Raw genomic sequence first — 18,033 nt, forward strand, 5'->3', positions numbered from 1 at the left:
TACCTAGCTAGTCAGACACACAAAGGCGCTACTGCGCATGCGCGTTCACACTGCTCCCACCATATTTAATGTCTCAATAATAAATAAAATAAAATGAAATAATAAAATACTACTACTACTACTCCTGCTGCTGCTACTAATACTACTACTACAACAACTACTACTACAAATAATAATAATAATGCAAGTCAATTTATTCTTTAATTGCTCATTTTGTGTTGTATTTTGGAAGGATTGGGAAAGTTATTTTTTTTTACCAAAACTTCACCTAAGATTTGTATTGACAAAAAATATTGTGCAATATTAGTATTTCAGGTATTCCACTAATTTCACTTCACTTCAAAAATCTGTGCAATAACAATATCTAACTCAGGTGTATTATCACTCAACACCAATATTACTCTTGTGCATAATGTTACGATTATTTTATTTATTTATTTTACTTCTATTACTTATGTTCTTATTATTTATTGTCTTTTATTTCGTTTTTAATGACGCTCTTCTATTTGTACTATCCATTTTGCTGCTGCAATAATGTAAATTTCCCCATCATGGGACTAATAAAGGAATATCTTAACTTATCTTAAAAGTATTATTTCCTGTTTTGTGTATCAAAATATGAATATTTGTAGCACTATAAACCTTTTTATTTTGTTAGGAATATTTCATATTCACAAATCTAAAATAACCAAAACAACCCCAATATTAAAGTTATTTTTAAGTATGACATTGTTTTATCTTCTTTAGACCTCTTTTTGTGTATTCTATTGTATAGTCTGTTCAACAAAGAATTAAAAAAAGTATATATATTTTATAATTTACTATAATGTGCTTACTTTTTATTACATTTATTTACATATCTATTTTTGTATTGTCATGTTTAAAATCTGCTTCTATTTTTTGAAGACTGCATAATATCCAATATTTCTAGAAAGATTGTATTTATATTTTATTGTTCTAAGTAAAGTTGTTTTTTTTTAAACCCAACAAAACAGAGTCAGTTAAATAAAATTAGTTTCATTTATGGTTCTGATTCTTAGATTATGGAGACCCAACTTATTCAAAATTCATTTAATAAATATGTTCATTATTATGAAATATATATAATATTTTGAATATTAAAATGTACACAGGCCATTATGAAATAAATTATTATTATTATATTATTTCGTAATAATGGATACATATTTCATAATAATAAACTTATATATTTACTTAATAATGAACTTATTTATAATTTTAATTTTGAATCACTTGGGGCTCCAATCACAGATGTCTTTAGTAATTGAGTCCAAATAAAGAAAATGAAGGTTCAGAATAATTTATTTTACTGTCTGATATTATGTACGTTATATTATTATTTTCTACAATTTAAGTTAGCCTTATTATTCAGTGTTTGTACGTTAAAAAGTGTAAATTAATCATTTTAAATTTTTAAAAAGTGTCCTAGAGCTGGGATGGGAACTACATATTGACAGTGAGTGTTTCAGTCAGGACATGAATGTTTGGTGCAACCCGAGTTACATTCAAGACCAAAGACATATATGTCTATGTTCAAAACAACCATAATGCTGCAGTCACTTGTTTCTCTCTGTGTCCTGTGTTACGTTTACAGCATATCTGAACTTGTGCCTCTGAATGCAGCCTCAGAGCTTCCTGTGTGGAGCCGGACAACCTTGGATCCGTGCACGAACCTAAACCAGCGATGTATTAGTAGTTTGTGATCAATAGCTGCGTTAAAAAGATACAATTTAACACTGTTGTCAAAATAAAAACACGACCTGGAGCCGCTGGTGATGTTTCCTCCAGGCATGAACATGTTCAGAGTAAGTAGGAACAGATTATTAAAGCTACTCTGTGTACTAATGAGTTATTAGTAGTAATTGATTGTAACCTATTTAAAATGCATTCATTAACAAGGCTGCAGCAAACAAATGTTAGTAGTTTAATGTAAATGTGCAGTTTCATTATCGACGTTTATTGATAATCCTCTGATAACCAATTTACTAAGAGAGCTACCTGAGTTAATACTGTCTTCATATTCAATCTAATTCATTCCAATACCTCAGCTCTGCTTTAAATTATATCTTAACCCTTACATTGGCTACTGTTCAGGCTCAAATTTGATCCATTTTTAGATTTGAGAGCTGTAAAAACATTGTAAAACATTTATTCTAGCTGGAACTTTCCTAATGTGACCCACTGTATACGAAAATAGGAAATAAAATGCATCTTTTTATTTCATTTTTGTGCAGCTGATACACATTTTTATATATGTGCAAAATAATGTACAAATTCGACCTGGATCAGCATTCAAACATGTTGTTATATTCATTTTATTCTATAAAATGTTCTCCTGGACCATAAAATAGTGAATGTGAATGTTTATTTCCATCCACAACATTAATCAAACATTTATAAATGACTGATGGGGAATTTATGAATGTGAATTGGTGTTGAGACTAATTATAGAGTCAGAATATGAACAGTATGTAAGAGTTAAAGATGTTAAGTTTTGTTGACGTTGTCAGAAAGGTGATACTTCACCTCAGTGTTTATTATTTAGGTTGTAGTGGGTGTTGGTGATTTACTGGAATGTATTATATTGAATGGTGTTTAATATTATCCAATGTTTTGTCCACCCCATTAACTTAGGAAGACCTCTCATTATAATGCACTCCAGTACACCACAATTAACTATAACAATCAACTTAATGACACAGTGGGAACATATTTACACAAGTTTCTATATTTTCAACTGATAAACAAGATCAATAGCAAAACAACAATATATTGTAGGGCTGCAATGAATTATTACCCTATAACTCAAGTGTCATAACACCAGTTTGTTTTGCTTTTGAGCTGCTGTAACGATGACTTTCCCCCACTGTGGCATCAATAAATGTATCTTTATCTTTATCTTCATCCCAGCAGTGAATCATCCAGATCAACACTGAAATGTCTCTGCCAAAGATCACTCGCCTCCCTCCAGCGAGGCTGCTGACCTCCGTCCACCAGCAGCTGTTTCTCCCCGCTGTCGGTCCTCCCGTTGTGCCCAGAAGAGCTGTGAGTCACGGAGAATACAGACGGCCCGGCCAGCCCAGAGACGACAAGTTTCCATGGCAGAAGATTAACTTTGACTTCTCGAAGGGCTTGGAGGGCATAAAGAAGCATTTCGCGCTGCTGAAAAATGAGTTTTCTGACCGCTGGGTCGGTCCAGAGGGGAAAACGATTACTGAGCACATACTGGAGCAGAACCGAGTCGTGTGGGAGTTCAGAGGTGCAGAGAGCCTGGAGCAGTGGACGGTGTCCTCGGATCGTGAGATAGGAGGTCAAAGTGAAATCTACTTGAATCTTGGCAAAAACAATAATACATGTCTTCTGTATGGGACTCTGAGCTCTACTCCTCCAAGAGACGGAGAAACACGCTACAGTGGCTACTGCAACATGCGCTCCAAGAAACCACTGGTTAGTGTCCTGCTGGGTCTTCTTGTCCTGGGGAAGTTATTAGTATTTAACAGTTATATGATGCCGCTGTTACCTGTGGATTGAACATTTTTCTAATCTATTTATCATGAAACATCATTTTAATATTGTGGGATTTTTTATCTATTTACACCATTTCTTTTTTAAATGATCTGTCTTCTATATGTTGTATTGAATTTGTGGTTAACTATAAAGCAAGTACTGCATTTAATTCCTTTCACAATGATTTCTGAAATGATTAAGACAACTAAACCAGAAATTTTCGTACAATCTAAGATACTGAGACATGTTTATCTTTTGTATGAAGTTGTTTAACGCCACTAACAGCCACTTTTAGCAAGAAAGCAGAAAACAGGAACAGGCTTGAGTATCAGTTGGTTCATTTGGTATTCACCACCTAAAATGTACACACATATTTCCTCTTCCCCTATTTCACTGATTTGGTTTTGAAGTGAAAACCTGCTGACTGTGTGTGTCCAGAGAGGTTCCTAATTGCTCTTAAGTTGATATTTGTGGCAGAAAAAATGAAGCAAAAGTTAACCTCTAAACTTTATTTGTTAAATTTCCTCCTCAGGCTTCATTTGATAGAAAGAAGCATTATGATTGGTCCAGTTTCAACACGCTGCATATGCGCGTGCGTGGCGACGGCCGCCCGTGGATGATCAACATAGCAGCAGAAACATACTTCGCTCACCAGAAAGACGACATATACAGTTATTTCCTGTATACCAGAGGAGGACCCTACTGGCAAGACGTCAAGGTATGATGTCTAGTTTTTTGGTTGTTGTTCTGAGAAATGAAATACCTAAAGAGACAGTACACTTTTGTCTTTCGCATTTTTCTAACACCTCTTTGTCACTTTCCTCACTCATTTGCAGATCCCTTTTTCAAAGTTCTTCATCACACATCGCGGAAGGATACAAGATGATCAGCATCCTCTCTGGGTGGATAAGGTACAGCAAAGAAAGTGAATGTGACAATGAAGTGGCAAAAAAACAATTAAAATCATAATCCATGGTTTTCCTGCATGACATACATGAATAATCTAGGCTGTTAAAAACTCCCTGTACATCAGATGTATTTGAGAATGAGCAGACTGTCTGAGTGTATATATATTGAATCTGTTTCTATCCACAGGTAAACACCATTGGATTTACCTTGGGAGATAAAACAGATGGTCCATTCCAGCTGGAGATTGACCACATTGGCGTCTGCAAAGACACTGCACACACTGAGGAGTTTGCGTATGAGGCATATAAGAGGAATCCTGAAATTTGAGAACTACTGCAGTGCTATAGATGGGGCTACTAATTGTACAAATTTATACTGTTGCTGGTAATAAATAAATGCACCACCTTCTTGTGGCAGACAACCAATTACACCCCATTTGTCTCTGTAATTCTTCCTGTAATGTTGTATATCTGGATTCTGGTACAGGTACCAATATCTCTCTGACTCACACCTCCAGAATTTAATAAAGCCCTCAATAAATGTTTGTGGTTATGAAAATGAGCAATGTATTCATCTGTAACTGATTAAAGATTTACACTGCACAGTATTTAGGAAAGGAGGGTACTTACTTCAAATACTCAAATAAAACACATTAGATTTACTTGTTGAAGGAGACTGAACATGTGACACTGAAGAAATGTAATATTTCAATTATAGAATAATGAACAGGATATCTTGCAGCTCTCCCTCAGAAAAAAAACAAACTTTAAAACTTCTTTGCCTATGTTTCGCCAATCGGTAATCTAAATTAAGCTTTTTTTTAACATTAAAACTATTTTAAGTGTAAATGCTCATGATTTTGTGGGACAAATTTCATAATCAGATCATGATTAATAAATACAAACAATGATTAAATCATTACACTTTGGAAAATTGCAACAGCCATATTTTATTTTTTTTTAATAAAAAGCAGAGGAAACAGACAAGGAAATCTTCTGTACCAATGTCTTTTTATATGTCTTCTCCCAAAAAAAAGGGGGTAAAAACAGCACATTAACTTTTTAAAGAACAAAATTACAAGTTTCCAAATGCAGCAAAACAGGACATCGATTTTCTTCTTATCAAAATACACACATGCATCATTCAGAGCTACAAAATGTTTTACTAATGCACGAATAAAATATAAAAAAACCCCAAGACATGCACAATAGGCTGGATAGAAGCAATAGAAATGACCTTATACACTTTCCTAACCGAAGAGACTAAAAAGGGATCGCAGAAATGAGTAAACTGCAGACAATAAAATATTTACAGTGGAACAACAAGCTGTACAGACGTCTACAAACTAGCGCAATATTTCTACATCATGACGAGGCCTCTTCTCGCACCGAGCATATTCTCTTTCTTCTGTTTCCGGTCCTCAGTGTGTTTTGTTCTTCTCTCCGCCCTTAAATAAGACAGAAATATCCATAAGAGACTGATGTTGTAACAGTTACATTTTTATGAGAAATAAATCAGTATTGATGCATCTTTTGGATTTTAGACATACCTTGTCTGGACTTGGTGCTGTTTGTAATTTTTCTGGTGCGAGTTTGAGACCAGTGACTTGTTTCCTGAGGCGTTTTCCTTGGCATCTCCAAACGGCTTCAGTTTACCTAACGAAGAGAGGAGGAGAAAAAAAAACCAAAAGAGGTTATTCAATGTACTGATGCTGCAGTATACTTCAATGAATCATAGAAACTGAAAGGGGTTTTGTACCTGTATGAGGCTTGTAGCCGAGGGGACGAGACAGACTCGCCTTCAGATCAAAGTTAGGTTTCTTCTGTGTTCCTGGGGTTGTGTTAGTGCTTGTGTTTCCAATGAAAACGAAAGGCCCTTTGAAATGAAAATAGATAAATTAATCATCTCAGTCCATCCATACCAATAGTCAAGTTCAAATGTAACAAGTTAAAATTAAAAATGTACCTGGAGACTTGGAAGCAGAGAAAGCTAAAGTCGAGGTGTTGGGCTTTCCTCCATCTTCGGTCTGTTTTTTTGGGGTACTCGAGGTCACACAGAGCGACTTGCGTGCTGGCGTTTTCATCAAGGACCTCTTATGCTCGTTGTCTTGAGTGGCTTCAGAGAACCTGCATACAAACACAATCAGTTATTCATACAGCATCATACAGTATTAATAACTAGACATGTAATGTATTTCATTTTTAACATTTGAGAGACTACACGAAGAGTAACATGGAAGAGAGAAGGTCAGGCAAGGATGCTACTTGTCCATCCAAAGATCTAAAACTTTACAGTAATGGCTCATTACTTGCTGACTTGCGAAGTTCCAAGTACAACGAACATCCGAAATGAAAAAGTATTTGGCTGCTGATATTCATGTCTATGCCCGTGAAGAAAGAGACTCACCGAACATTGATCCTGCGAGTGGAAATCACAGACGGTCTGAATAGAGCATCTTCCTTCAATGCTGGTTTATTTGGGGGAGCTGGTCTCTTATTCACCGTGACAGGGCTGAACATGGAAGCACGACTCACACTTGCCTTCTGTAGAATATATACAAATCATCACCTTCACTGCACTCTGGAAGTAACCAATATACTGTGAAGTCTGAACGATTATGGATGTTTAACATGTGAGACTCACCACTTGAGTTTTGCCATCAACTTTCTGCTGTTTGACTTTGTCTGAAGTCATCTAAAAAGTACAAGGAAATATCAATGAATACAATCATTTTCTGAACTCATTTCAGCCAACCAGGACTGTCTAGAAGATGTTGAGTACCTTCAGTTCTTTCACTGGATTTTTGTAGCTCTCTATCTGCTTGTTCTTCCGATGGACGTATGAGTCAATGGACTCCATCTTGTTAAAATGTGCCTCGTGGAGCTTTTTGAAGTCTACAAGAGAAATAATTTACAAAATTATTGTAAGAGTTTGTCGAGACTTCTCTAATATAGTTTTCCCCCAAAATGGATGGAAAAAGAGGAAACAAAGAGGCAAAAAAGAAAAAGAAAACTTACTTGGAGTGATTGGCTTCAACAAAGCCTTCTTCTTCTGGAGCCTTTCATAACGAGGGATCTTACCAGCTTTGGGAACTTTTGTTTCATTTCCTGGACAAACAATTTAAATATATATAAAATAAAAATAAGGATCTCTTATGAAAGACCTGAGAAATAAAAAATGACACGCTGTCAAACTGTTACAGATCAGTATCACAATACACAGGTGCTTCACCTTTGACAGCAGGCTGCTGCTCACTGTTGGTGGCTGGTGGCTCTGCAGGAAGCTCAGTGTCCACTTTTTCAGAGTCACTGGCAGAGGACACACGTCTCTTTTTAGCACCTCTGGTACCACAGCTTGGACTAGATGCAGTGACTTCAGCATCACCCTAAAATAAACAACAATAGTTTAAGGAATCAATCCTGCTGAATATAGGAAACTGACAACAGAATATCCCTGTGCATACCGACTATTTTTATTTTTATCTGTGAGGATTGGAAGATATTTGTAAAGAAACATGTCAATACAAACTTGGATTTTGTTTAACATCGATGTGCTTATTAGATTCATCATAGTTGTAGCTGTTGGTGTTGAGTATATTATGATGTGTTATACCTCTTCTGCAGTGTGTGGCAACTCATTGCACTCGATCACTGTTGCAGTTTCAGAGATCTTTCTCTTGGTCCCATTTCCTTTCCCCCGACGTGTGTTCACAAACACTGAGGTGCTGGAAACGTCTTCCTTGCAGGTTGCATCCTCACTTTCCTGAGCGCTGACTTGTGCCTCATTTTCTTCTTTTTGCTCAACAGCAGCATCTTTCTCATGTCCCTGTTAAACACCACAGCAATGCACCAGTATGTAAACATCACATATAGACAAATATATATAGACATGTAGATGATTTTTATAATAATTAATTAGCTTACCTGGTCTTCCTCCTTTTCTTGTTCATAATACTGCTTGATTGCCTTCAAGAGTTTATCGCCCTGTGTACAGACAAATAGTGACAAAAAATGTTAAGATCTAGTCCCTGATGGCCTTTTTGTGATGTTAGGTTGCTCTGATTTTTCTTTGACTCTTCCCTCTACATTACAACAAGCCCTCATGTTTGGTATGGTCATTGCAAAAAGGGTTATCTTGAGAGAGTGGAAGTCTGTCTCCCCTCCTTGATTAAAAAAATGGTTGGATGACATGGTCTCCTGTCTATACCTTGAAGAAATTCGGTACACTTTGTCTAATTCCCACCCCAAGTTTCTTAAGGTCTGGGGACCCTTTATTGACCGTATTAGGAAGGAAAAGTGTCTCACTGGGACCTAATTATGCTTTATTAAACTGTATTGCATTGTATTGTAACGTGCTGTAATCCGCCAGGTTACGTTTTTTTCCCAACCTTCCTTGACATTTCTGTCTTAATCTCAATTCCTGACACTCAATTCACCTATAGACATTTTAGTCACTGCACGGATTGACATGCAAGTGCATCTTTACTGTGAGCTGGCAGTGTGTTTTGTTTTTTCATTATTTTAGTTTGTTCTGTTTTGTAGTGTCGCTGATGATACGTGTTTCTGTGATGATTGTTGATGAATCAAATCAGGAATTCTGTATTAATACATGGTTTATTCGAGCCTGGTTCATGTCTGCATGCATGAGACACTGACAAAGATTTGCTCCAGAGTACAAGGTTCGTATACTCTTACAGATAAGTCAGATATCTCCAGTAAGCATTTTAAGCAGAATGTGATACATCCTTCTGGTGTTCTGCCAGCTATTCTGGTCTGATATTTTTCATTGTAGACATATTTTTCTAGACAGGGTGGCACCTTGCACATCCAAAATAAGAATGCTAGACTCTATGTAAAAATACATACTAACAGTCACTTTGTCTATTATGCTGTGGAAATGCAGAACTCATAAATAAAATGTATTCAAAAAATAAATAAATAAAAGTTAAGATCTGTCTTAAAACGACAGTCAGATGCCCATGAATGAAAACTGAGAGGTTTTTCTGGCTGTAATCAATCAAATCATGACTGAGGACCAAAATCCACAGCGTGTCCACATAGTCATTTTATGCATTTAAAATGTGGGTGCCTGAATGTTGTTTAAAGATAGACTTGAAACCCATCTTTTAAATGTTTTGTTTAATATTGGTTAAACGTAACGTTAACGTTACACAGACGGACAAGCCTCAACAAACCACCGTAACGGACAACTATTGCTGTATTAATTTAAACAGAGTAGTTTAATTACCTTCATGTTGGCTTTAAGGCCAAGCTCCTTTGCAAGGCTTCGTAGCTCTGCATATTTCATGGAGTCAAGATCCATGTTGAAGTTATAGTTTGCTCTGTTTGTTGAAATGAAACAAGTATATATCCACGTTGTTGTCCTCTCTCACGGTGGGATGTGGCTGCTCCTGACGGTTAAAAATTGTGCTGATTCAAAACAGGAGCGGGAGTTGTCTGATTGGCTGCTGGGTGTGAGCGTAGGCGCGCCACAGCCAATCAGAGCGGAGGTGCGTTTTTTAGCCGTCAAAGTAAAAAATACTGGTGCGTTCCATATACCTCGGAAGTTGGAAGTGCGAAGTGTGTGTATATGACTGATTAAATGAGACACAGATAAGACACATTTTGCTAATAAACAGGATATAACTACAACTTTCACACTGTTGATGCACGTGGCTATCATCTTTGATTTTGAGGTTGGGGCTTTACCTCTGTACGAGATGGAAATCCGACTTCAGGGGCGTTCGAGGTGAAATTTCCGACTTCCGAGTACAACTACAACGCACCATATAAGCCATGCGTTGTTTAAACTTCTCTCAGTTATTGTCTCACTTGAATTTAACAAAGCCACATTGATTCAAAATGCGTTATTTTTTGGCATAATCGTACTTATTATTCAATTATTTTCATCATGTGCTTTAGCAGTGTATAATAATAATAATATATATCTGCATTTCTAACGTTGTTCCAGACGGTGGCAGTGTGAAATGGAGCAAACCTTGCAGCACGTCCAGTTAACTATAAAGAAGAAGAAAAAATCTAAATGAACAAGCGGGACTGCTATACTACCCAGGATATTATTTAAAACTCACATTCAGTCAACATGGAGTTTAATGAGAGCCTGATGAGTGAACGTAGTGACACTGATTTAACGCTGACCACAGTGGATGAACACAGACAGCGGATGACTCTCCACTGCGAGGAATGCAATACAGTCCTGGGAGACTCCCATGGTGTCTGTGGAGAGGTGACATGTTTGGACTCGATTATGTGCATGAGTAAGTTCACTTCATCTCTCATTCATAATTATTGACACTATAAGTAAAGAAAATAATGCATGAGTTGTTCAAATGTTGGAAGATATGAACAAAAATCAACTCAAATGATGGTGAATTTACCTGTTGTGTACTATTACTAGTGGGTGGGTTGTTTGTATGGCAGCTGTGAGATGCAAAACACTAAATTAGGGCTCCAACTAACAATTATTTTCATTACTGATTCATTGATTAGTCGTTTGCACTATAAAATGTCAGAAAATTGTGAAAAATCATGGTTTCCCAAAGCCCAAGCTGCATCCTAAATTGTTTGTTTTGTCCCAATAAACAGTCAACAACTCATTAAATTCAATTTCCTGTTACAGAAGACTAAAGAAACCAGAAAATATTCTCATTTAAGAAGCCAAAATTAGGTAATGTTAGTATTTTTCTCAAATAGTTTGTGATTAATTTTCTGTCAAACTAATTAAAAATACTTGTTATAGAGAAAAGTGACATTTCAGAGAAAATGTGAAATGTTTGCCTAGCTGACATGAAGATTAATTAATAGATATTATATATATTATATTCAGCAGGGCTGCTGTGCCCTCCCTCTACTAGCGATAATCACATGCTCAGTCACAATATTATACTAATCAACACCTTGTCCATGATTTCGCTATACAGGCAATTTTGAAATCTGCAATATTTTCCAGGCCTCTTTTACTAAATACATCCCATTGTCTGCTTCTGAGGCAAGCATGCTGCTTAAATGACTACAATGCTACATATCTAAATACAAAATTTAGATTTCATGAAAACAGAGCTATTTGGTGCCATAGGTGGGATAACTGCTTATAGTGCAGGTAAGATTTGACCCAGCTGTACAGTACCTGACATGAAGACCTTTTGACATTGCTGCTTGTTTTTTCTTTAGGAGTCACCAATGATGTGATCCTCAGTGATGAAATGGAATCAGGACATAAAGGGGAAATGGCTAAATGGTGAGTGAATGCAGTGATTCTGGATAAAATATGATAGGGCAAATTGGTTGTGCAGCTGTCTACAACCCTCATGTGACACCCACATATATAAGATGCATAGAATAAACAGCATGTAATGTATACATGGTCCTAATATAATATAATGCAACATCAAAGTTAGCTTTAAAATATTAAAATGATGATCTAAAAGGACTGACCAGGCAGACTGTGGATTTTTGATTTGGGCCCTTGAACACACAGACTACAGTTTTAGGGAGCAGGTACCAAGGGTGTGTTGCATGTGTAATCTTCCTCCACCACTTCCTCCCTCAGGTGATATACTGGGATTAATAAAAATGCTTTTCTTAGTCAACCTTTTATTTTACAGTCATGATCAGGATCTGTGTCAGCGTTGTATTTGCTCTGACTGGAGCTCTGACTGCTCCCGTTTACTTTCAGCATCTACAGCCCTCTGAAATGTCGCGGCTGCCACTGTGCTGTGGGGATGGTCATTCACTCTGCGCCTTCACGTTTGGCCGTGATTCGCTCCGTCTATCTCCTGCACAAAGCAAACATCAGCTGGTAAGCCCCGCCACTTCTGCTGAGCACACAAACATGTTGAATTGATGTGTACAGATGCACTGCTGTCTGGAGAGATTAAAATAAACAAGTGCTGAATGAGTTCAGTGCTTTAATGGCCTTTTTTAAACACAGCAAAGCTCGCATAATATTTATATTTTGTGCATCTGAGAAATGCGCTGTTGTAAAGTCACTTGGTGAAATGTACAGTGCTGGTGCATTATAAATAATAATAATTTACTTTCTCTATTTTCCTGTACAGTTACATCCTCAACAGCAGCTCAATGGTGAAAGCATCCACACTCAAATTTGACCTGAAGCCTCTAAAGGAAAGCATTCATGAGGTGAGACAATAACATGTGATTAACTTGATTTGGTTGTATTATCCTCAGGGTTGGGAAGGTTACTTTGGAAATGTAATAGGTTATAGATTAATAGTTACCCTATTTAAAATGTAATAAGTAATGTAACTATTTTAATTACTTAATCAAAGTAATGTAACTGTTGGGGTGAGTGTACTCATTAAGCACCAAAGTTCAGGTGTTTTTCATGGATACTGACATGATTTATAAGGGAGATCCTTTCTTATAAAGAAGATGTATCTCTCGTTTGAAAATGTATTCATTAGTTCATGTATATTTGGAATATAAAATAAAGACATTTTATGTAAAAAGTCAAAAGTCTGGCAAGGGCTTAATTGGTACTTTGGCACAATTTAAGCACAAAATATAAAATTATATTGATTTCAAAGAATCAAAAACAACAATATATGTATTCAGTAACATGTTAAATATTAAAAAATGAGGACAAATCCCTCCTGAGCAAAATCTTAAAGATGTTACCCCCTTTGTAATCAACAACATTTTTGTAAGTAGCTGTAATTTAATTACACACAATTTCTCAGTAACTGTAACGGATAAGTTATTTATTACGTAACTTCTTTTTTTTTTCTACAACTAATTAAAAATTTGAAGAAGATGATTAATCCTTTAAAAGTCTAATTTTGCATTTGAGGAATGTAAAGTATTAAACAGGTAATTACACTAGAAGCACCAGCCTGAAGGTGGCACTAGTTGCTTTTTAATTTACACTTCTAGATGTTTCCAGACGTGTTCAACAGGTCAACAGTGACACACGAGCACTGTGTGAAGAAATCCAAGCAGGAGTGATGAATACTTAAACACAAATCTCTTTTTTTCCTCTTTCCTGCTGCAGATGAGACACCAGTTTCAGATAAAGTATGATAAGATGGCTGTCATTAAAAGCAGACTGGAGGACAAGTAGTGTGCACACTCAATGTACACTGTTGGGGGATCAGGGACGGTTTCCTCCCTCAGCTCCCTCTTGAAGAATAATTTGTTTTATATTGTATTTTTCAGTGTTTTGTGTTTTCATTAAATGTTTTTTGGTGATGTAAGCAATGCTGTCTCAGTCTTGTTTTGTTTTGATCGGTCTCTGCAGATGCATTGTGGATATTGCTCATTCATTCAATCTCATTTATCTTTTAGTTTGCGGACTGGATTAGAATTTTTTTGGCAGGTGTTTAAATTAAATAACAGTAGCCTATTAATACTGTAGACTTTGGTGATCCACTGACTTCATCTAGTGCCACTGGCAGGTCAAAACCTTCATTTGTCTTTACATTTTATTTAGTGAGAAGATATTTCCTAAAACTAATGATTGATTACTGTTGGCCTCAGCTGTACTTAATGCAAACCTAACATCATATATATCTAAACTTTACATGCTATCTATAAGCATGCCAATAATAGAATGACACCATTTTATACATATAATAGAAATAGTTCAACATTTTGGGAAATATTTATATATTTCTTTCAATTTTTTGTCAAGATCGAAATGTGAAGACAAATTAACTTTAATGTCTGTGTCTTAAGTGTGGAACTAAAGTAGGGAGTCAGCTAGTTAGCCTAGCTTAGCACAAAGATTTGAAATAGGGGAAACGGCTTGGCTGACTGTCCAAAGTTTAAAAAATACACTTATCAGCTCCTCTAAAGCTCACAAATGAACACTTATCTTGTTTGTTTAGCTCTAACACAAATAGAAAATATAAAAACAACAACTTGTGGTTTTTAGAGGAAGTTACATGTAAATATTTCTTGACAGTTTGTATTCCTGCCCTCAGCTTCTGTGCAGAGCGTCACCAGCTACAGCGCTAGCACCTTGCAACTAGCACCAAGCTCTCCCAAAACCTCAATTTTTAGTTTTTACATTCCTGTTTATGTTGAGATTAAATAAGCCAGATACAATGCATTAATTAGGGAGCTCTGAAGGTGCTGCTGGTGATGATTTTTTTAAATTTAGGTGAGAGCTTGGCTAGTCTCTCCAGTCTTGTTGCTGGGCTAGGCTAATCCCCTCCTGGCTGTAGCTCTATTTAGTTTGCACACACATGAAAGTGGTATTGATATTCTCATGTTTGTTAGTTCTGGAAAAATAAATATTAATTGCAAATGTTCCTTTCGCGCCACTTTCCAAGCAATTTACATTTTGTTCTCCATTAGTGGTGAGGATCTAAGAATATCAATGTCACCCAATTTTTAAATGTACTCATTCTTCTGTAGTTTAGTTTTAGTATAGTTTTCAGACATGCAATGAGCATTACAGCTAGAGCCTGACCGATATGTCGGTAAATTGATATTATCGGCCGAAATTGGCCCATCATAGATATATCGGTATCAGCGTTTATGCTGTCCGATATGTACTGATTTATTTATATTTGACATATATAGGCCACATTTGATGTATATATGATGCTTTCTCCTAATTTAAGTTTAATACATGTTAAATTCCCAGTGACATTTACTTTTTCAGTGCACTGATGTCATTTTATAAAAATTAAGTTTATTCTTAAACTGTAAAATATCATGTCTTCATTACATTTGTTTGTTTTTAACCAAATTTGTTTAAAAAAAAGTGCGCTTATGTAAGTATGAGACTAGCGGCCAATATATTCATATCAGAATTTTGTTATTCTCTAATATTGGTATCGGCCCTTAAAATCCAGTATCGGTCGGGCCTTGATTACAGCCTCACACAGCTGCTAGTGTTATCATAAACTTGTGAGATCGCAGACGCTTTGTTACTGCAAAGGTGATGTACAATATCTAAACTGGAAGTAAACATCAACACACAGCCATCCAATTGGCACCATGCTGCATTTTATTGCTGAATTTCTGATACAGTTTCATTTTTTTCTTGTTTTTTTTCTTTTTCTTTTTAAGTTAATACAAAACCAGACAAGAGGCTCACACGTAATAAGCATGCCCATTTCCTCCCTCTGGAGTGCATAGTTTCTACACAGTCCACCTCAGTGGAAAAGTTGACCAACAAAGTAATGTCATTAATCATCTTACCTAAGCTTTTGTTGGGTTTTTTTAAAATTTATTCATGGGAACAAAGGTTGATCACTGTGGCTGTACTGCCGTGGTCATGTTTAACACTACAGAGTGAGAGCAGAAACCACTCTTACTTCTTTTTTGGTGATTTTTTTGTTTGAGGGGTGGGGGGTTAGGGGGTTGGTTTTACTCATGATTAGAAGTTGAGTCTTTAAAACCCAAACAGATGATCAAAAACTACTCCAACATGCTTTCTGTTGTCCCCGACATTGTCACAGAACATCTGATATGAACATTTCAACATCCTAAATTACACTCATTCACATTACAAAGTTGGATTATTGCATGCAATACAAATCATTCATTTTTCTGCTAATTCATGCATATTTTTTAAACTCATATATTCATGTTGCTAAAACGCTTACTTGCTCACAGATTGTGATTGTAAATCCCCACAAAGAGAAGAGCATTACAGGGTTTGTTTTTCTTTTTTTAGAACACAGTATTCAAGACAGGATGGTGATGATGACGGTGCAAGTCAGTACATAGAGAGAAAGTGCTTTTCAAACAAGTTTCGATCATTAAGTCCTTTGCAGCCACAGAGTTACTATTACTATTTCTAAAAAAAGGAAGGGGTGGGTTTTATAGATTTAAAAATGCTACAAGAATCAGAATTTAATCATTTCATGTACTATAAAGCATCTCTCATGTACCGGATGGTTTAGATTATTGATTTGGTGCTGAAAGAATACAAGGCAGGGAAGTTAAGTCTGTGAAAAATATAAATATTTAGTATAATTTGTTAATGTAATAACACTATGATGCTACAGCTGTCCTCACCTTGTTCTGCAGTAAAAAACCCAAAACCATTATAATAATAAGTGATACTGTATTCTAAAGCCAAATATTATATGACCCTCCCCCAAAAAAGTGACTAATAGAAAGCTACAGTAGGAATAAAAGAGAGGAAGGGAGGGGGGGGGGGGGGGGGGGGGGATCCTTTCCACGAGAGATTACAGAATCCGTTTAACACTTACACCCTGGCACTAAACTCATGCATTATTGTCGGTTATTGCTTCTAAAACTCTAATCAAATACAATTTTATGGATTAAAATATAACGCTCTGAATCCCAAAACAATGAGGTATTATGTACAATACATGTCATGGTGAGATCTTAATTCTAGGACTAAAACGCTACGTTGGATCGCTATCAATCAGACCCAAGTCTAGAATTTAAGTAATACTCTTAATATAACTTTTTTTCTCCACCATTGTCACATCTGAGACATGTTTTTTTGGGAGCTTTTTTTTTTGAATGTTGTAAAATAACTACTTAATTATTTTCATGCTTAAGAGTGCATGGATATAATTTTAAACATCTCCAGCTTTTTTTTAATCCATAAGAGCATACAGCAGTTCTGTTAAAAAGCACTTATATTACGTATATACGCCTATGTGAAACGACAAAATCATTACTTAATTAAGATAATTATTATACCCTGATTGTGTTAACTGGATTTTAATCATGCAACTTATGCTACACCCGAGACATGAAACAAAAAGGGAGATCTTGCTCAAATTTGTCTCTCGATGTGGTGCATTTTAATTCTAGGTCTATCTGCCGCCTCTTTTCCTTTTTACTGAAACATTTTCCACAGTTTTGACCTCCAGCTTAGTCTAGAAATCCATTTCACTATTCTTCATGAAGCAAGCATCACTACTGGTCATGCATGGCAACTATAATGTTGGCACCACAGTCCCGCTAAATAAGCTAATGCACATGATTCTATATATATCTTAATGGAAGACATTGGTGATTTTGTTGCTTTCAAACAACTTGTCACTTGTTTATACAATATACAGTTTGGTCAACAACATGACAGTTAAGATCAAATATTGCACATATCCCGGAAAATGTGATTTTTCATTTATATAAATCATGTTTTAAAAATAAAATACAAAGAGAACCAAGAAAAAGCTGAATAAATGAGACCAGGGTTTCCTTCAGGTTAAGACAAATTCAAAGTGATAATAGTTTTCAATCATTGGAAATAAAGCTGCAATTTCAGCACTTGTATCTCTCAACTTTCTGGACAGATAGAGACGGCAGGTAGAGACAAAACACGATGTTTGACAAACCAAATTCACTTCTCTTTTTTTTTTTGATCATTTGTTTCACGGTTCATGGCACAAAAGGAACCAGAAAAGGTCAGTTCTGTCACTACCTGCAGTTTGTGGAGGATGTTCTTATATGGTTAAAAAAACTAATGAGAGCTACTGTTGAGTTGAAAAAAAGAACAAAATGAGAGCATGTTAAAACTTGAAAAAGGACAAAATTAGAGCACATCCAGAGAGAGAGAGAAGACCAAAAAAAAAAGAAGTATGTTAAGGTGAGGGAGAAGACAAAGACATGGAAACGACTT

General features: G+C 35.9%; 3 protein-coding genes across 4 annotated transcripts; 2 read left to right on the forward strand and 1 right to left on the reverse strand.

Annotated features, from left to right (window-relative positions):
* The first annotated feature begins 1,671 nt into the window (after positions 1-1,671).
* ndufaf1 (NADH:ubiquinone oxidoreductase complex assembly factor 1) lies at positions 1,672-4,961 on the forward strand. 2 transcript variants are annotated; one of them, XM_062440135.1, is made up of 5 exons: positions 1,672-1,826; positions 2,932-3,468; positions 4,061-4,246; positions 4,365-4,439; positions 4,624-4,961. In XM_062440135.1, the coding sequence occupies exons 2-5, from the start codon at positions 2,959-2,961 to the stop codon at positions 4,762-4,764; spliced, it is 912 nt and encodes a 303-aa protein (XP_062296119.1). In that variant the 5' UTR covers positions 1,672-1,826; positions 2,932-2,958; the 3' UTR covers positions 4,765-4,961. The 2 variants fall into 2 exon arrangements, with proteins under 2 accessions (XP_062296119.1, XP_062296120.1); XM_062440136.1 differs by having other exon boundaries at positions 2,935-3,468.
* Positions 4,962-5,491: 530 nt separating this feature from the next.
* On the reverse strand, positions 5,492-9,829 carry nusap1 (nucleolar and spindle associated protein 1). Its single transcript, XM_062440124.1, has 12 exons — positions 9,685-9,829; positions 8,361-8,420; positions 8,050-8,262; positions 7,669-7,822; positions 7,455-7,544; positions 7,219-7,331; positions 7,081-7,131; positions 6,844-6,980; positions 6,403-6,563; positions 6,196-6,312; positions 5,987-6,092; positions 5,492-5,884 (listed from the first exon to the last, which is right to left on the reverse strand). The coding sequence occupies exons 1-12, from the start codon at positions 9,757-9,759 to the stop codon at positions 5,797-5,799; spliced, it is 1,365 nt and encodes a 454-aa protein (XP_062296108.1). The 5' UTR covers positions 9,760-9,829; the 3' UTR covers positions 5,492-5,796.
* A 654-nt stretch (positions 9,830-10,483) lies between these two features.
* On the forward strand, positions 10,484-13,579 carry oip5 (opa interacting protein 5). Its single transcript, XM_062440148.1, has 5 exons — positions 10,484-10,714; positions 11,628-11,694; positions 12,133-12,255; positions 12,515-12,596; positions 13,468-13,579. Exons 1-5 carry the CDS (start codon positions 10,540-10,542, stop codon positions 13,534-13,536), a joined length of 516 nt encoding a protein of 171 aa, XP_062296132.1. The 5' UTR covers positions 10,484-10,539; the 3' UTR covers positions 13,537-13,579.
* The last annotated feature ends 4,454 nt before the right edge of the window (positions 13,580-18,033 follow it).

The sequence above is a fragment of the Scomber scombrus genome, chromosome 19 (assembly GCF_963691925.1).
Source record: "Scomber scombrus chromosome 19, fScoSco1.1, whole genome shotgun sequence".
NCBI lineage: Eukaryota > Metazoa > Chordata > Actinopteri > Scombriformes > Scombridae > Scomber > Scomber scombrus.